Source organism: Pantherophis guttatus, chromosome 1 (genome assembly GCF_059756535.1).
Source record: "Pantherophis guttatus breed Tessera chromosome 1, ASM5975653v1, whole genome shotgun sequence".
NCBI classification, from domain to species: Eukaryota; Metazoa; Chordata; class Lepidosauria; order Squamata; family Colubridae; genus Pantherophis; species Pantherophis guttatus.
Genome location: NC_142063.1, coordinates 177,887,110 through 177,902,625, shown reverse-complemented (window position 1 = coordinate 177,902,625; position 15,516 = coordinate 177,887,110). Strand labels below are relative to the sequence as shown.

General features: G+C 45.2%; 1 protein-coding gene across 1 annotated transcript in view; it reads left to right on the top strand.

Annotated features, from left to right (window-relative positions):
* Positions 1 to 15,516, top strand: part of ABCA12 (ATP binding cassette subfamily A member 12) — a 344,530-nt gene that overhangs the window by 98,146 nt on the left and 230,868 nt on the right. Inside the window, exon 7 of the mRNA XM_034433493.3 lies at positions 14,668 to 14,846. Coding sequence (XP_034289384.2) covers positions 14,668 to 14,846 — 179 coding nt within the window. The remainder of the gene's footprint in view (positions 1 to 14,667; positions 14,847 to 15,516) is intronic.

Genomic DNA, 15,516 nt, shown 5'->3' with positions numbered 1-15,516 from the left:
TTTTTCAATTCCTTAACAAGAAAACCAAATTCTTTTCTAGCTTTCAGCATTTTAGGAGGTAATTCTTTAAAAATTTCAAGTCGTGAGCCCCCCACTTGTACAGAAGTGTGAAAAGATTTTTGCAGGATATCGTTTCTAATTTCTCTCTCAGTGAAGTATATGACCACATCTCTAGGCAATTGTCTTTGTCTGGCCACCCAAGAGTTCACTCTGTAAATTTTATCTATTTTATGAAATACCAAATCAGGATTAGCTTGTAAAATCTTAGCCAAGGCTTCAGAGCAAACCTGTCTCAAGTCCTGTCTCTCCTCCTCTCGAATTCCCCGAAGCCGTATGGCAAATTCCATCGCCCGGAATTGTATCATAACAATCTCATCTTCAATTCTCTGCATTTTATTGTCAACTTCATCAATTTTATAATCATTGTCTTTCATCTTAACATTAACTTCTGATTTAAATTCTTCAACTTTAAAATCAACTTTCCCAATAAATTCTGCCAGGCCAGACGCCACTTCTGATATTTTTTTGGTCACCTTATTTTGATTCTGTTTCACCATGTCTTTAACTTCATTAATTTCCTCCATAAATTCCTGATGTGATTTTTGAAGTTTATCATCTATCCCCTGTTGAGATTTTTGAAATTTGTCATCCAGAGTTTTAGAAATAAATTCTTTTAAATCTCCCACATCAAATTCTTTTTTCTGGGTTTGTAGCTGTTGAGCAGGGGGAAGTTGCGTTTGATGTTTGTGTGTGGGGGATCCCCCCCCCTAATGCCTTCCCTTCCTGCTTCTTTGAAGCCATCCTGGCTCGTGATCTAGTTTTTCTAAAGAGGGAAGTTCCTTTTCCTTTCCCTCCTGCACAAAGACTTCTAAAAAAGTCCCCCAGATTTGATCAAACAAGGGTTAAAATAAAGCAAAGTCCAATATTGAAAAGGGAAAAAATTTCCCAGTTATTTCTCTTATAACAAGCAAGGCAGCTTAGTAGCAACTTGGAAACTTTGTAGCAAAACAAAGTAACTTCACCAATCCACACTCGCTGGCTCGTTAACTCTGAAGCTAGGCGCCATGTTTTTTCAAAGCACTTTCACTCATTCGCATTTACTCAGATTGAAAAGTCAACAAAGTGCTAATACTTGCGTTTCCAAATTTCAGGATTCAGGTAGTTTCGCTGTTTATTAAAACTGGTTCTTTCGCTTTAAGTTTCCTGCAGCCGGCTTGTTCTGCAAAAGCAGAATCGTCCCACGTCGCCCGGAGTTCCAGCAGGTTGGGAGGGAGCCACGCCTGTTCTCTCCCCAGAAACTTCCCTGGGGGGTTACAGGGGCTCAACCTGTGCCCTGCGATCTCTCCTTCTTCAATCCTGTGGATTTAGAAGTTTTCGAGCCGCTTCTGGGTCTCGAAGCGGCTCTACAGGCGGCGGGGCTGGCGGAGCTTCAAAGAGCGCCGCCGTCGCCGAAGACAAGGAAACCGGAAGTCGACTGTTGGTAGTTGACGTAGCATCTTAAATACTGCTCTATCATGGCATTCAGTCTCTCTGCCCCCCCCCCATTGGTGCTCGGGTGAAACGCTGAGCTGAGGCCTTGGGATGAACCTATGGTAGGAACTCCCTCCAAAATTTTGCTGTGAACTGGACCCCTCGGTCGGAGATGATTCTTCTGGGTACTCCATGCAGGTGGTAGATGTATTTCAGGAACAGTTTGGATAATTGGCGGGCTGAGGGCAGCCCACTGCAGGGTATAAGGTGTGCCTGTTTGGAGAATAAGTCTATTACAGTCCAGATCACTGTGTTGCCACCACTTCTCGGCAATTCTACTATGAAATCCATCGCAATCTCCTCCCATGGTCTCGTTGGTTCAGCTACTAGTTGCAGCAGCCCGGGAGGGCATCCTGGTCGTCTCTTCATCGTGGCACAGATGGTACAACTTTTTACGTAACTGTCTACGTCCTTTCTCATGTGGGGCCACCAGAACTGTCTCCGTGCTAAGTGCAGAGTCTTTAGGAAGCCAAAATGTCCCGCTGGTTTAACATCGTGGCTCCTCTTGAGGATCAGGGTGCGTAGAGTCTGTGGGACATAGGGTTTTGTCCCCTTCCATGCTAGGTCATCCCTTTTTGTCAAGAGGTGTTGATTGTCCCGAAACCAGGGGTCCGCTGCCATTTCAGTTTTTAGTCTTGTAGTTAAGTCACTTGCAGGTTGGCCCTGCTGGTCGCGTTGTTGCCGTCTGGTGACCACCTGACCCACTGCTTGGGTGGAGGGGATGATGGCATTCACTACCTGTCCCGCTCACTGTTGTATTGGGGCATCCGGGAGAGGGCATCAGCCAGAAAGTTCTTCCCCCCTGGGATGTGCTTGAGCTCGAAGTTGAAGCGATTGAAGTATTGAGCCCACTGGACCTGCCTGGGCGACAATTTCTGTGGGGTTCTGAGGGCCTCCAGATTCTTATGATCAGTCCAAACTTCGAACGGTTTCTCCCTCTAGTAGGTGCCGCCAGGTCAACAATGCCCATCTCACCGCGAACGCTTCCTTCTCCCACGCCGCCCATCGCCTCTCCGTGTCGGTGAGCTTGTGGGAGGTGTAGGCACAAGGTTGTAGATTCCCTTGGCTGTTCTTTTGGAGCAGCACGGCCCCCACTGCCACATCGCTTGCATCTGATTGGATGACGAAGGGCTGTACAGGGTCAGGATGCTTTAAAACAGGTTCTTTTGCAAACATCTCTTTTAGTGTCTCGAATGCCCGTTGGCAGGTCAGGTCCCACTGTAGGGGTTGTCCTGGGCGGGGTTTCATCGCCAGACTCCCTGTCTTTAGGAGGTCCGTCAGAAGTTTGGCAATTCTTGCGAACGAGGGGATGAATTGTCTGTAGAAGTTCGTGAACCCTAGGAAGCTTTGCAGTTGTCAGCGGGTGCGAGGGGGCTGCCACTGTAGAACTGATTGGACTTTGGCTGAGTCCATCTCTATTCCTTCGGTTGATACTTGGTAGCCTAGGTAGTCTAGTCATGATTGGTGGAACTCGCATTTTGACAGTTTGACATACAGGTTCACCCTCAGCAGTTTTTCCAGCACTTGGCAGACGAGGCGTATGTGTTCGTCTATAGTCTCCGTGTAAATGAGAATATCGTCCAGGTAGACAAGGACCCCTTTGTAAAGGTGCTCATGTAGGACTTCATTTATCAGCTGCATAAATACCGCCGGGGCTCCTTGCAGTCCAAAGGCCATTACCTTGAACTGGAAACTCCCCAGGGGGCAGTTGAGTGCCGTTTTCCACTCATCTCCTTCCCTGATGCGTATTTGGTAGTAAGCTTCTCGAAGGTCTAGTTTGGTGAAAACTTTTCCTTTGGCCAGGTGGGCTAGCATGTCCTTCATGAGGGGAAGGGGATATAAGTTGTGTATGCAAACTGCGTTGATACTTCTAAAATCAACCACCAGGCGCATAGAGCTGTCTTTCTTCTCTTTGAAAAGGACCGGTGCCGCGACCCGTGGTTTAGCTGGCTCAATGAAACCCCTTTGTAAGTTCTTGTCTATGTAGTTCCGCATTTCCTGCATTTCACGGGGCGTCATGGCATACAGTTTAGGTTTAGGCAGTTTTGCTCCAGGGATGATCTCGATAGCACAATCGGCTTCGCGGTGGGGGGGGTAGAACATCACACTCGGCCTCGCTGAATACCTCTGCAAGGTCTTGGTACTCCCCTGGGATCTGATCTGTGTCATAAGAGCTGTCGGATGCAGCCGACAGTTGCTCCGCTGTATCCTCAGGGAGGGGCCCTTGTGTTGGCGGTGTCTTCTTTTGCTGAGGTGGGAGGGATTGGAGTTCCTGTGTGGGGGGCATCTCCCCTGGTTGGGGCGGCAGGGATTGGGGGCCCTTTGATATCCTCAACCTGCGGGTCCCCTCTTGCCACCAGATGATTGGACCCCATTTGTCCAGCCACGAGAGTCCCAGTATGACTGGGTCTGTCATATTGGGGACTATTATGAACTGAATCATTTTCCAGTGATCTGCTAGCTCCAGCCTCACTGGTTCGGTCAAGTGTGTGGCGTAAGTTCCCCCTACTAAGGATCCATCAACTTGCTCAAATCGAATTGGGTGTTTGAGCTTTTTAGCTTGGATCCCCAATTTTAGGACTGTGGGTAGGTTGATCAGGCACCTTGTACTGCCAGAGTCTATTAGGGCTTGGAAAGTCCCTTGGGTCCCTGTTTTCGGGGCTGTTAGGTGTATGTGGAAAAGAAAAGGATGGACGGGTCCACTCACCATCGGGTCGTTTTCACCCTTGTCCTCGCTGTCATAAGATTCAGGGAATTGATCTCCCTCATCTGGGATTCCTCTTGTTTCGGTCAGGTGAGCGAAGACCTCCAGGGCCTGGGGAGCTTTCTGTGGCATGTGGGTAGCGCGTTTGGGCCCTCGTTCCGGTCGTGCCTTGGGCGGTGGATCTGGTCTCGGTCTAGGGGAGCTTTTCCATTTGAGCTTTTTTTTTGTAAATATTTTTTTTTATTTTTTCAAACATAGACATAAAATATAACTTTCAAGAACAGAGTCTCGATCCAGTCATAGATGGTTACCATGCTTACATTCCTTTAACAAGCTCCATTCACAAGTTCCCATTATATCTTTTAAGAATAAAAATTCAAAACATAAAAGAACAAATTTTAACATAAATTCTAGCATCTTCATCTAAACAAATCCATTATTTAATTTAATTTAATTTAATTTCCAATTTATATACCGCCCTTCTCCCTGGGGACTCAGGGCGGTGTACAGCCAAGATAAAAAAAAAACATAGAATACAAATATTAAAACATTTAAAAATATATATAAATTTTGGCCCGAAAGTTAAGAATCACAGACTAATTAAAAGAATTTAAAAATTTCTTCTTAAGCCAATTATATCAATATAATTTTAATTTCAAATTAACTTTCGCTCATTTTTATATCTGTATATCAATCCTGATTATATCTTGTTCTTCTTCACTTTGTATCTTTTACCATCAGTGTCAAAGTAATTTTTAACAAGATTCTAACCTCTTATTCTAATTATTTACCTTACAATTTTATCACCACAAATCTTAATTTCAAATTCAATACAACTCCATTTTTATTACACTTTATAAAACAAAGTTCTATCTAAGTTTTAATCTCTTGACCCTTTTCCTCGAATCTTAATATCTTAAACTTTATCCATTTATCCAAAGTTATATTTATCTTTGATTTTATCCCACTTATCATCTATTACACCTTTCATATTACACAGATTTATCACAAAAACATGTTTTATTTAAACTGATTTCCAGCATATTTTCTTCCATACCTCCCTCTATTGTTTGGCTGTTTTCCAGCATATTATGTTTGGCTGATTCCCAGCATAGTCTCCTCCAGAACACCAACTATTTTTGGCTAATTTCCAGTATAGAACCTCCCACCATTGTTGGCTGATTTCCATCATATTATGTTTGGCTGATTTCCAGCATAATCTCCTCCTAAACTCTCTCCATTGTTTGGCTGATTTCCAGCATAGTCTCCTCCAACTCTCCTGGAATTGTTTGGCTGATTTCCAGCATTTTAACTATTTTCCAATGTATTTCCTCCGAGTCTCAAACTCTTATCTAGTTGATATCCATCCCTCTTATTTTAACTTTCCCTTGCAATATAATTATCTATTTTATATCAGTTTCCCAGCATGCTCTTTCAAATTAATTCTCAATATATTTCATAATAATCATCATTTCCAACATATATTAAGTTAAATCACAATTTGTTGCTAAAATCTGTGTGTCTTATAGTTTGTTCAATAAAACCTTAGTCAAACTTAATCACCAATCTAGCATTTGTTTACAAATTAAAATTAAAACATATTACTTCAAGCAGTAAATTTTCTTAAAGTTGTCTCACATTAATATATACTCTTCTTTATTATTTTTAACCACCTATATATCATTCTCTATTTTAGTTGCCATCTCTTATTTTCTATTTTTATTACTCCAAAAACCCTCCTGTTTTTATCCAAAAAATCATATATAACTTTAGGCTTTTAAACTTTACATTTCAGTTTAGTTACATTTAAATTAATCTACTTTATTTCTTCCTTTTCTTCCTTTTCCTATCTGTCCATAAATGTTCCATTTCAAAGTTCATCTGTTCAAATTAAAAAATTCTTTATGTTCCTTTAATGCTTTTATAATGTCTATTCCGTGTGTGATGCATCAACTTCCTGTCTTTTATTCCTACGCCACACCCAATTTTCTTGCTAGGCTTGTTAATTTCCATTGTAAAATGTCCAAAATATTCCTTCTTTCTTCTTGAAATCATCCAGGACAGAATAGGGATCTCCAAAATCCATAGATCTAATGTTAATTTCAAAATAATCCAAGGTAGAAAGCCATTTAAAATGTTTCTTTTCCTAACGGAAAGGGAAATCTCTTCAATCCATTCTCCTGCTTAGTCACCGCAGACTCCATGGCAATTATGTAGCCATCCATCTGTCTTTCTTCATTAACCTCGTTAACTTTCAAAGGTGTAAACTCCCAAAGAGACATTTCTCCAATCCACTCCAAATATCCTTTGCTTCCTGAACATCTTCATTTGCCCTGTGTCAGCATTCCAGAAAAACCCCTGCTCCAATTAAAAACTCTGAGGCAAACATTTTCTCAAAGTTCCATTTATTAGAGTAGGTATACTGGCACATCTTGGAAAATCTGAATCTGAGAGTTCCAGGTTTTCCCTCAGTAAATCAAAACCCCCAAAACCATCCCCTCACTCATCAGTCGATCACATGCTCCAATCACCATCTGGTTCCATCTCGAGACAGCATTCCAACCACTCCTTCTCCAGATGTAGGCTCATCCTGACCTTGACTAACGGGAAGAATGCTATGCTATCTTGTCTAAATATAAACCCTCAAATAAATCCCCCCTCCTACTTTCCCATACATGAGAAGGTGGCAACTTGGAAGCTTCCAGCCTAATATGGCTTCCAAAGCTGACGCCCTGCTGGAATTTTTGCTGTGCAAACTTGGTGTACACAGCGCTGGGCTGGACTATTTGCAGCCAGAGGCTGCTTGAGGTGTGTAGGGGGGTTTGTCATCACTTTGCTCTGGGACTTGCCAGAAACATGGGAGCGTTTGGGGAAATTTGGAGCAATAAAAAGGTGGTTTGAACTGCTAGCTGCCTGTGTTATCTCTGTGCCATGCCCCGGGTCACCACAGGGCATCACCCAGAATTGGTAGCACCCTAAAGGGAATTGAAGGCTGTCTTCCAGTCATCTCCCTCCTTAATCCTCACTCCATAGTATGCTTCCCTCAATTCCACTTTGGTAAACACCTTCCCCTTGCATAGATATCCCAGCATGTCCTTCATGGGGAGCAGGTACATATTTTTTTTAATTTTTTTTTATTTTAATTTGATTTATATGCCGCCCTTCTCCGGAGACTTCAGGGCGGCTTACAATGCGTTAAGCAATAGCCTTCATACTTTTGTATATTTTTACAAAGTCAGCTTATTGCCCCCACAAACTGGGTCCTCAATTTACCTACCTTAGAAAGGATGGAAGGCTGAGTCAACCTTGAGCCTGGGAAGATTCGAACTTACTAATTGCAGACAGCTGGAGTTAAATTACAATGCATTAGTCTGCTGAGCTATCCAGGCTCCTATTTTCTACATAGACCCCATTAATTCCCCAAAAATCCATGCATAATCTCAGAGAGCCATCTTTCCTCTCTTTGAAGAGCATTGGGGCTGCCACCCCAATGGCTGGATGAAGCCCCTAGCTGGCTGGATGAAGCCCTTAGCTAGATTCTTATCCACAAAGTTCCTGAGCTCCTCCATCTCCCTCGGGGTTATCAAGTACATCTTTGGCTTGGCCAGTTTGGCTCAAGCAGTATTTCAATTGTGTGGTCTATGGGGCAGTGAGTCTTGCTTGCTTAATATTTTCGCTAAATCATGGTATTCTTTTGGGATGCTTGGCTCCACTTGCTCGCCCTCAGCTAGTACATTAACTGGCTTTGCTTTCACTTTCCCCACCAGCAGTGTTCACCCACCTTCATGTGCCTTCTCCACCCCCTGTGATCTGGCTTTACTTCACAACAGGGGTGAAATGATCCTGGTTTGGACCGGATCATCCGATCCAGTAACGATGGTGGCGGGTGGTTCGGAGAACCGGTAGCAAAAATCCCTGCGCCCCTCCCCCCACCATGCCCAGCTGGGCCGCACGATCATCAGAGGTTTTTTTTTTTTACTTTTAAAAGCATTTTTTCTACAACCTCTTCCGCCTCTGATGATCGCGCGGCTCAGCTGGGATCATCAGAGGCTTTTCAAAGCATTTTTTTCTGCAACCTCTTGGCCAAAGAGGTGGTAAAAAAAATACTTTGAAAAGTCTCTGATGAGTTGCCTGATTGTCAGAGAGGCTTTTCAAAGCATTTTTTAAAAAGCCTCTCTGACGATCCCAGCTGAGTTGCCTGATCGGCAGAGAGGCATTTTTTAAAAAGCCTCTCTGACGATCCCAGCTGAGTTGCCTGATCGGCAGAGGCTTTTCAAAGCATTAGAAAAAATGCTTTGAAAAATTAAAAAAAAAAAATTGGCACACCCACCCAGTCACATTACCCACCCCCAACCAAGCCACGCCCACAGAACCGGTAGTAACAAATTTTACATTTCACCCCTGCTTCACAAGCGCCATTCATTGCTCAACTGAAGGGTTCCACTTTTTCAGCCACAACAACCCCAGTATCAGGGGTGAAATGCTAATGGTTCGGGGCAGTTCGCCTGAACTGGTAGTGAAAATGCTACTGGTTCGCCTGAACCGGTAGTAAAAAAATGCTTTAAAAAGTAAAAAAAAAAGTTGCCACGATCGCGCGGTACAGCTGATCATCTGAACTTTGTTTTTTACTTTTTTAAAGCATTTTTTCCTACTGGTTCGGGTGGATAGGTAGTAAAAAAATGCTTTAAAAAAGTAAAAAAAAGGTTCCGACAATAAGCTGTGCCGCGCGATCCTCAGAACTTTTTTTTTTTAACTTTTTAAAGCATTTTTTTTAACCTATTGCCTGAACCGGTATTTCAGTGTAAAGTGTGACAGTTTGTTTTTGAGCTCTCTGTGAGTTTCCTGCTTATTGCAGGGGCCATTTTGTGTGAAGTCCAGCTGCTTTTGCATTGTGTGTGAGTCAGTTGTGTAGCTTTTGTGTTATTTTTGTGTAAAGTGTGATAGTTGATTTTCCCAGTCACATGACTACAAAGCCATGCCCACCCAGTCACATGACTACGCCATGCCCACCCAGTCACATGACTACGCCATGCCCACCCAGTCACATGACCACCAAGCCACACCCACCCAGTCAATGACCACGAAGCCACTCCCACCAAGCCATGCCCACAGAACCGGTAGGGAAAATTTTTGAATTTCACCACTGCCCAGTATCCTAGTCTCTGTCATCTTTGGGGGCACTATGAACAGAATAGTCACTTTGTGGCTCCCTGTCCTCAGGCTCACTGGCTCCATTAGATGATTTGCGGACATCCCCCCCCCCCCCCCATGATCAAGCAATCCACTTGCTCAGACTTCATGGCTCCCTCAATTTTTTAGGTGCAATCTGAATCTAACAGGGCAGTAAAGATCCCCCCCTTGCTCCTGAGTGGGGCACTAAAATCTCCATCTGGGCAGTCAAAGGGGCAATGGCTCCAGTTGCCATTGGGTTGTCCTCCACCTTGCTGTCATTCTCATAAAAGACCAAGTTAGGTTTGCTGGGGGTTGAAGTTCCTTTCCCCTCACTGGATTGGGGAGAGACCTCCATGACTTGCTGCATCACTTACATCTTTTCCTTTGCCTTCCTTGGAGTTTTCTTGGCCTTTGGTTGGCTTGGGTTCTCTGCACTGGCACAGGCTGTGGGGCTGGGAAGTTGGCATTCTGTTGGCCTCTTCCCCACATTGGAAGCAGGCTCCAGCAAGACAATATGGACCCTTCCAAGGAGTTATGAGAGGAGCTCCAATGGGCGTTTCTCCTAATTCTGGTGGGAGTGGCTCTCATGTGCTGTGTGTTGCCCATACTCCAATAGATTTAGTTCCATTGTGGTGGCCAGCTGATTTCACGCTTGGAGGTCATCTAGGATCCCCCAGGATAGGAGTTTTGGTACAGTTCCTTGTTTAACCCATCTCGGAAGTGATAGACAGTAAGTGTTCTCACCAGCCTCTCAGCTTCCCAGCCAGGCTGTGGAACTCCTAAATGTACTCTGCTACTGGTGGGTTCCTTGCCTTATTGAGCGGATTCTGAATTCCACCTGGTGGACTTGAGGGGAGTCCCCAAATCTACCTCACAGCTCCTCCATGAAGGTGTCAACATTTCCCAATTCTGGAGCCTCTTCATTGTAGAGAAACACCACCCACTCCACAGCCTCCCCTTCCAGGTTCAAAGTAATGGTATTTACACAAGCAACCTTATCAGAGTAGGCTGTCCCGTATTGCTCCAAGTAATTCTAAACCTGTTTAAGGAAATAGGCAAGCTTGTCCTGTCACCCATCAAATGTGCCTTTGGGGGTGGGGGTTCTTGGTCATCTTGGACCAGCACATAGCCTGGTGGCAATCACACCACTGGTGGGCTGCTTGTGTCTGAGCTCCTACCACTGCAGGAACCCCTGGGCTTGCCCTGCAGCTGCTGGAGGTGGAGGGCAACCACCCCTCAGGGCCCCACAGCTCCTTGCCCCATGCTCCTCAACCCTGTGGTTGGGGTGAAGAAGGGGATGGGGTTGTCGATGCCTGGCCAGTCCCAAGCCCTGCTCCCAGAACCTATGGCTCCATTGATGTCGATCCATGCACTTCCATTCTGACAAATGTCTCTCATAGTTGCTGTACTGAAGAGCTGTGGCATGAGGTCAGGAACTTCCACTCTGCCGGTTCTTCCCATTCTGCAGCCCTCATGGCCTTCCACTTATTCCCTTGAGTCACAGCAAGCCCCTGTGGGATCAAGGGGATCCCGTAATGCTTTGGTTGTCTTCTCCACTCCAGCCATCCATTGGGTTGGGGTAGAGGGTTCCTGCCATGGCTCCTTCATTCCACACCAGTAGTTGCTCCACCTTCTCTGCCCTTAGCTTGGACCACGTCATCACTGCTTGCACCCTGGAGTCCACCTGGGCTGCTACCGGTGCTTCCCACAGAGAAGCAGCCCCTGGCTTCACTGCGGCATTGACTTTCTTCTCAGTCTCGGACATCATTAGGCTACTGCTCTTTCAGAGAGCTGGTTTAATGTCAATGGTCTGATTAGTGAACTGAAAAGAAGTAAACACTCTGAGGAGCTTTGAATTCCCAAAAGTATAACTATTGGATATACCACATCAGTACTGCAGAAGTAAAAGCAGCTCTGGTTTTCCCACGCAAATGCTCACTTAGTTGAACAATAGATTCCCTTTCTCCTCACCCCTGGGTATCCACATGGTCCAATTATAAAATTCCCTTTTTTTTATGGGAACAGTCCCTGTCCCTGTCTAACACCTGCAGTAGTGACCTTGGTGAGGTTCAGGCTCTCATGGTTCATAGATGAAAGCTTAGCATTCCATTTCCCCCCTCCCTCCTCCTGCTTGAAGAAGCTCAGGTTGTTGAGAGTGTAGTGGCGCAACAGCTTTCCCAGTACCTGGATGAAACGGTTTATCTAGATCCGTTCCAGTCGGGCTTCAGGCCTGGGTACAGCACAGAAATGGCATTGGTCCCGTTGGTTGATGATCTCTGGAGGGCTCGGGACAGGGGTTGTTCCTCTGTCCTGGTCCTATTAGACCTCTCAGTGGCTTTTGATACCATCGACCATGGTATCATGCTGCACCAGTTGGAAGAGTTGGGGGTGGGGGGCACTGTGTTGCGGTGGTTCTCCTCCTTTCTCTCTGACCGGTCGCAGTCTGTGTTGGCAGGGGGGCAGAGGCGCCTTGTATGTGGGGTGCCACAAGGGTCAGTCCTCTTGCCCTTTGTGGCACCCCGCATATGGAATGTTGAACAGAACAGAAATGTTCTGTTCAACATTTATGTGAAGCCACTGGGTGAGATCATCCGTGGTTTCGGGGTGACCGAAACCACGGATGTATGCTGATGACACTCAGCTGTACATCTCTACCCTGGGCCACCCCAATGATGCCCTTGAAGTGATGTCCCGGTGCCTGGAGGCCGTGCGGACCTAGATGGGGAGAAACAGACTCATGCTCAACCCGTCCAAGACTGAGTGGCTGTGGTTTCCGACGTCCCGATATAGTCAGTTGGTGCCATCACTGTCTCGGCTCTGTCTCTCATCCGGTCTGTATGGCGTCAAAAAGTACCAAACAACGAAGAAAGTGTGCAACGTTTTAATGTCAGTCAATCAGCAACACAGCCAGAAGAACAGAACATGGCAGATCACGGAATCAAAGTCAGCACTACATGCAGCTGCCGTGCAGCGCTATTTATTGCTTCCTTGCCATAATAACCACCATCCGGCACTTAAACTATAACTATACCCCCCCATCAGCTGTTCGGCGGTAGGAAGGTCGGTGCTTTCATGACATCATAAGGAGGCGATGTCGTCTCGGTTTCTGGGTGATGCGCTGAGCTCGCCAAGGCTGCCTGCTGTGTATCATTAGGGCACGCCATCGTCCGAACAGTCCTGCCTCCATCGGGCCAAGCATCCGGACGGTCATCACTTCGACCTCTCCATCCCCCAACGATGGCGAGTCCCAGCCGGGGCTCGACACACTGACTATTGGGGGTGAATCGTTGGCCCCCACAGAGAGGGCTTGCAACTTGGGTGTCCTCCTGGATACATGGCTGTCTTTAGAGTCACAGTCACTCATGCCCTCGTCACTTCCTGTATGGACTACTGTAATGCTCTTTACATGGGGCTCCCCTTGAGGAGCACCCGGAGGCTCCAACTGGTCCAGAATGCAGCCGTGTGGGTGGTTATGGGAGCGACTTGGCGTTCCCATGTAACACCTCTCCTGCGCGAGCTGCACTGGCTCCCCGTGGTCTCCCGGGTGCGCTTCAAGGTCCTGGTTACCACCTTTAGGACCATGGCTTAGGACCTGGGTACCTACGAGACTGCCTTCTGCCACCAGTAGCCTCTCACTGGCCAGTACGCTCCCACAGAGAGGGACTCCTCAGGGTGCCGTCGATCAAACAGTGTTGACTGGCGGCCTCCAGGGGGAGAGCCTTTTCTGTGGGGGCACCTGCCATTTGGAACGAACTCCCCCCGGAGATACGGAGGATCCCGGATTTACGCACTTTCCACCGTGCCCTCAAGACCTTTTTATTCCAGCAGGCTGGGCTGGCCTAACTCCTTTTTTTTTAAAAAATTGATTTATATGCCGTCCTTCTCCGGAGACTCAGGGCGGCTTACAATGCGTTAAGCAATAGCCTTCATACTTTTGTATATTTATACAAAGTCAGTTTATTGCCCCCATAATCTGGGTCCTCATTTTACCTACCTTAGAAAGGATGGAAGGCTGAGTCAACCTTGACTCAATTTTAAATTATTTAATTTTAATTTGTTTTTAAAAACAGGGTGTTTTAATCATTATGGGCCAAATTTATTTAATGTGTTTTTAAAAAATTTTTAAATTTTATATTATATTATATGTGTTTTATCTTTGGCTGTTCACCGCCCTGAGTCCTTCGGGAGTAGGGCGGTATATAAATCCAAACTAAACTAAACTAAACTAAACTAAACTAAACTAAACTAAACTAAACTATTCCCTGAGGCCCTGGTCACCATTCACCTTGGCCGGGTCAGGGAATGTGCCATTCCCTGGCTCTGGCCTCCACCTGCATGCCACCTGCTCGCCCTCTGCCTCACTCACCTTCATTCGCACCGTGGTGGGGGTCTCCGGCCTCCAGTTGCCGGTAGTTTTTAGATGCCTTCTGAGCATCTCTGCTGTGATGCCATCCCTCTGGCTGCAGCCATCCCTCTGGTGCAGCAGATTCAGACCAAATTTGAATCCCACCACTGAGCAGAGTGGTGTAGGTGAGGAGAGGGAGAATCGTGTTTGCATGAAGCTGTAATGGCCAAAAAGCCATATTCTGATCTTATCCATTCCTAGTCACTTGATACAATGGGTGCTAACAGTGTCATGCATTTTGTATGCCTTGTGATTGATAAGTTTAGTTTAGAGAGAAAAACACAAATATAAAGCTATTGTGGCAATAATTGTGGCAACTTAAAGCCGTCTCATTGTGGGAGTGGGAATGAGATGAAGGTACACTTTGAGCCAGTTACCAAACACTTGAGTTGGAATCACATAACTGGGGCTGCTGCAATGGCTGCAACTTTGAGAATGGGTTTTAAGTCCCTCTTGTTCAGCACTGTGGTAGCTTTCAATGAATGAATGGATGAATGTAACCTAAGAACGATCTATGTGTTGGACAGTATGTGAATGTCAGGACCATTAAGTGAAGTCATTTCCCCCAATCGGCATTTTTTGCTGGAAACTGGAAATAAACACCACTTTCAAAAAATTTAACACATTGCAGTCAGGTGACTATGGGATGTACAAATCATTGTAAAGATGAACCGTTTACCAAATGCCTAAAGTGCGATCATGTGATGGGGGTTGTGCGGTTGTGTGGTTATCCAAAAACATTGTAAGTATCTGTGGTGAGGGGGAGGTCCATCAAATGGTAATTAAGTGACCAGTCATAACTTGAGAACTACTTATAATCATATTTTAAAAGATGTTCTTTTGCTTCTCTTTCTAGTTACAGAAGCACCCTTCTTATCAGATGGCTTTTGTCCAGGAAGCTGGATCATTTTTATCATTCATCTCCCAAGTGCAGAATGAAACTTCTATATGGAACCTCTTCCTGATGACTCCAGATATCATTCATGGTGCCACCACAGTGAGAGACATGGTTGATACTCTTCACAGCAGGAAAAGGTAAAAGAGATGGAAGGTAGAAACTGTTGTGCACAGGATTTCACTTACAGTACTTTTTTTTTTATTGGAAAAGTTTTACAAGTACAAATTTTCCCATTCCCCCCCTTTCCCTCCCTAACCCTCCCTAGCCCTTCCCTCCTCCCATGACTTCCCCAAGGTGAAATCCAAATCCACATCATATTATATCATACTTTACCACCCCTCTAATCTCCCCCCTGTGTAATATACATTTCTACATAACATTGAACTATTCTACTCCCTATATACTATACATTTCTACACAACATTCAACTAAAAGCTGTCTGATACTTCCTAGTTTGGTATTTATTCTGCACATAATCTATCCATTTCTTCCACTCCCATGCATAAGTCTCTTGAGTCCAGTCTTTTAAGTATGCTGATATCTTCGCCATTTCTGCAAAATTGGCCACCTTAGAAGTCCATTCTTCAATAGTAGGCAAAACATCCCTTTTCCAATATTGACCAATCAATAACCTAGCTGCTGTCACCATGTACAATATCAATTTTGTTTCACCCATTGAAAAACCCTTAACTATACCCAATAAAAACAATTGGGGAGAAAATTGGAGTTTTTTCTTCAAAACATTTTGCATAACCCACCAAATTTTTATCCAGAAAGCCTTCACTTTCTTGCAAGTCCACCATATAT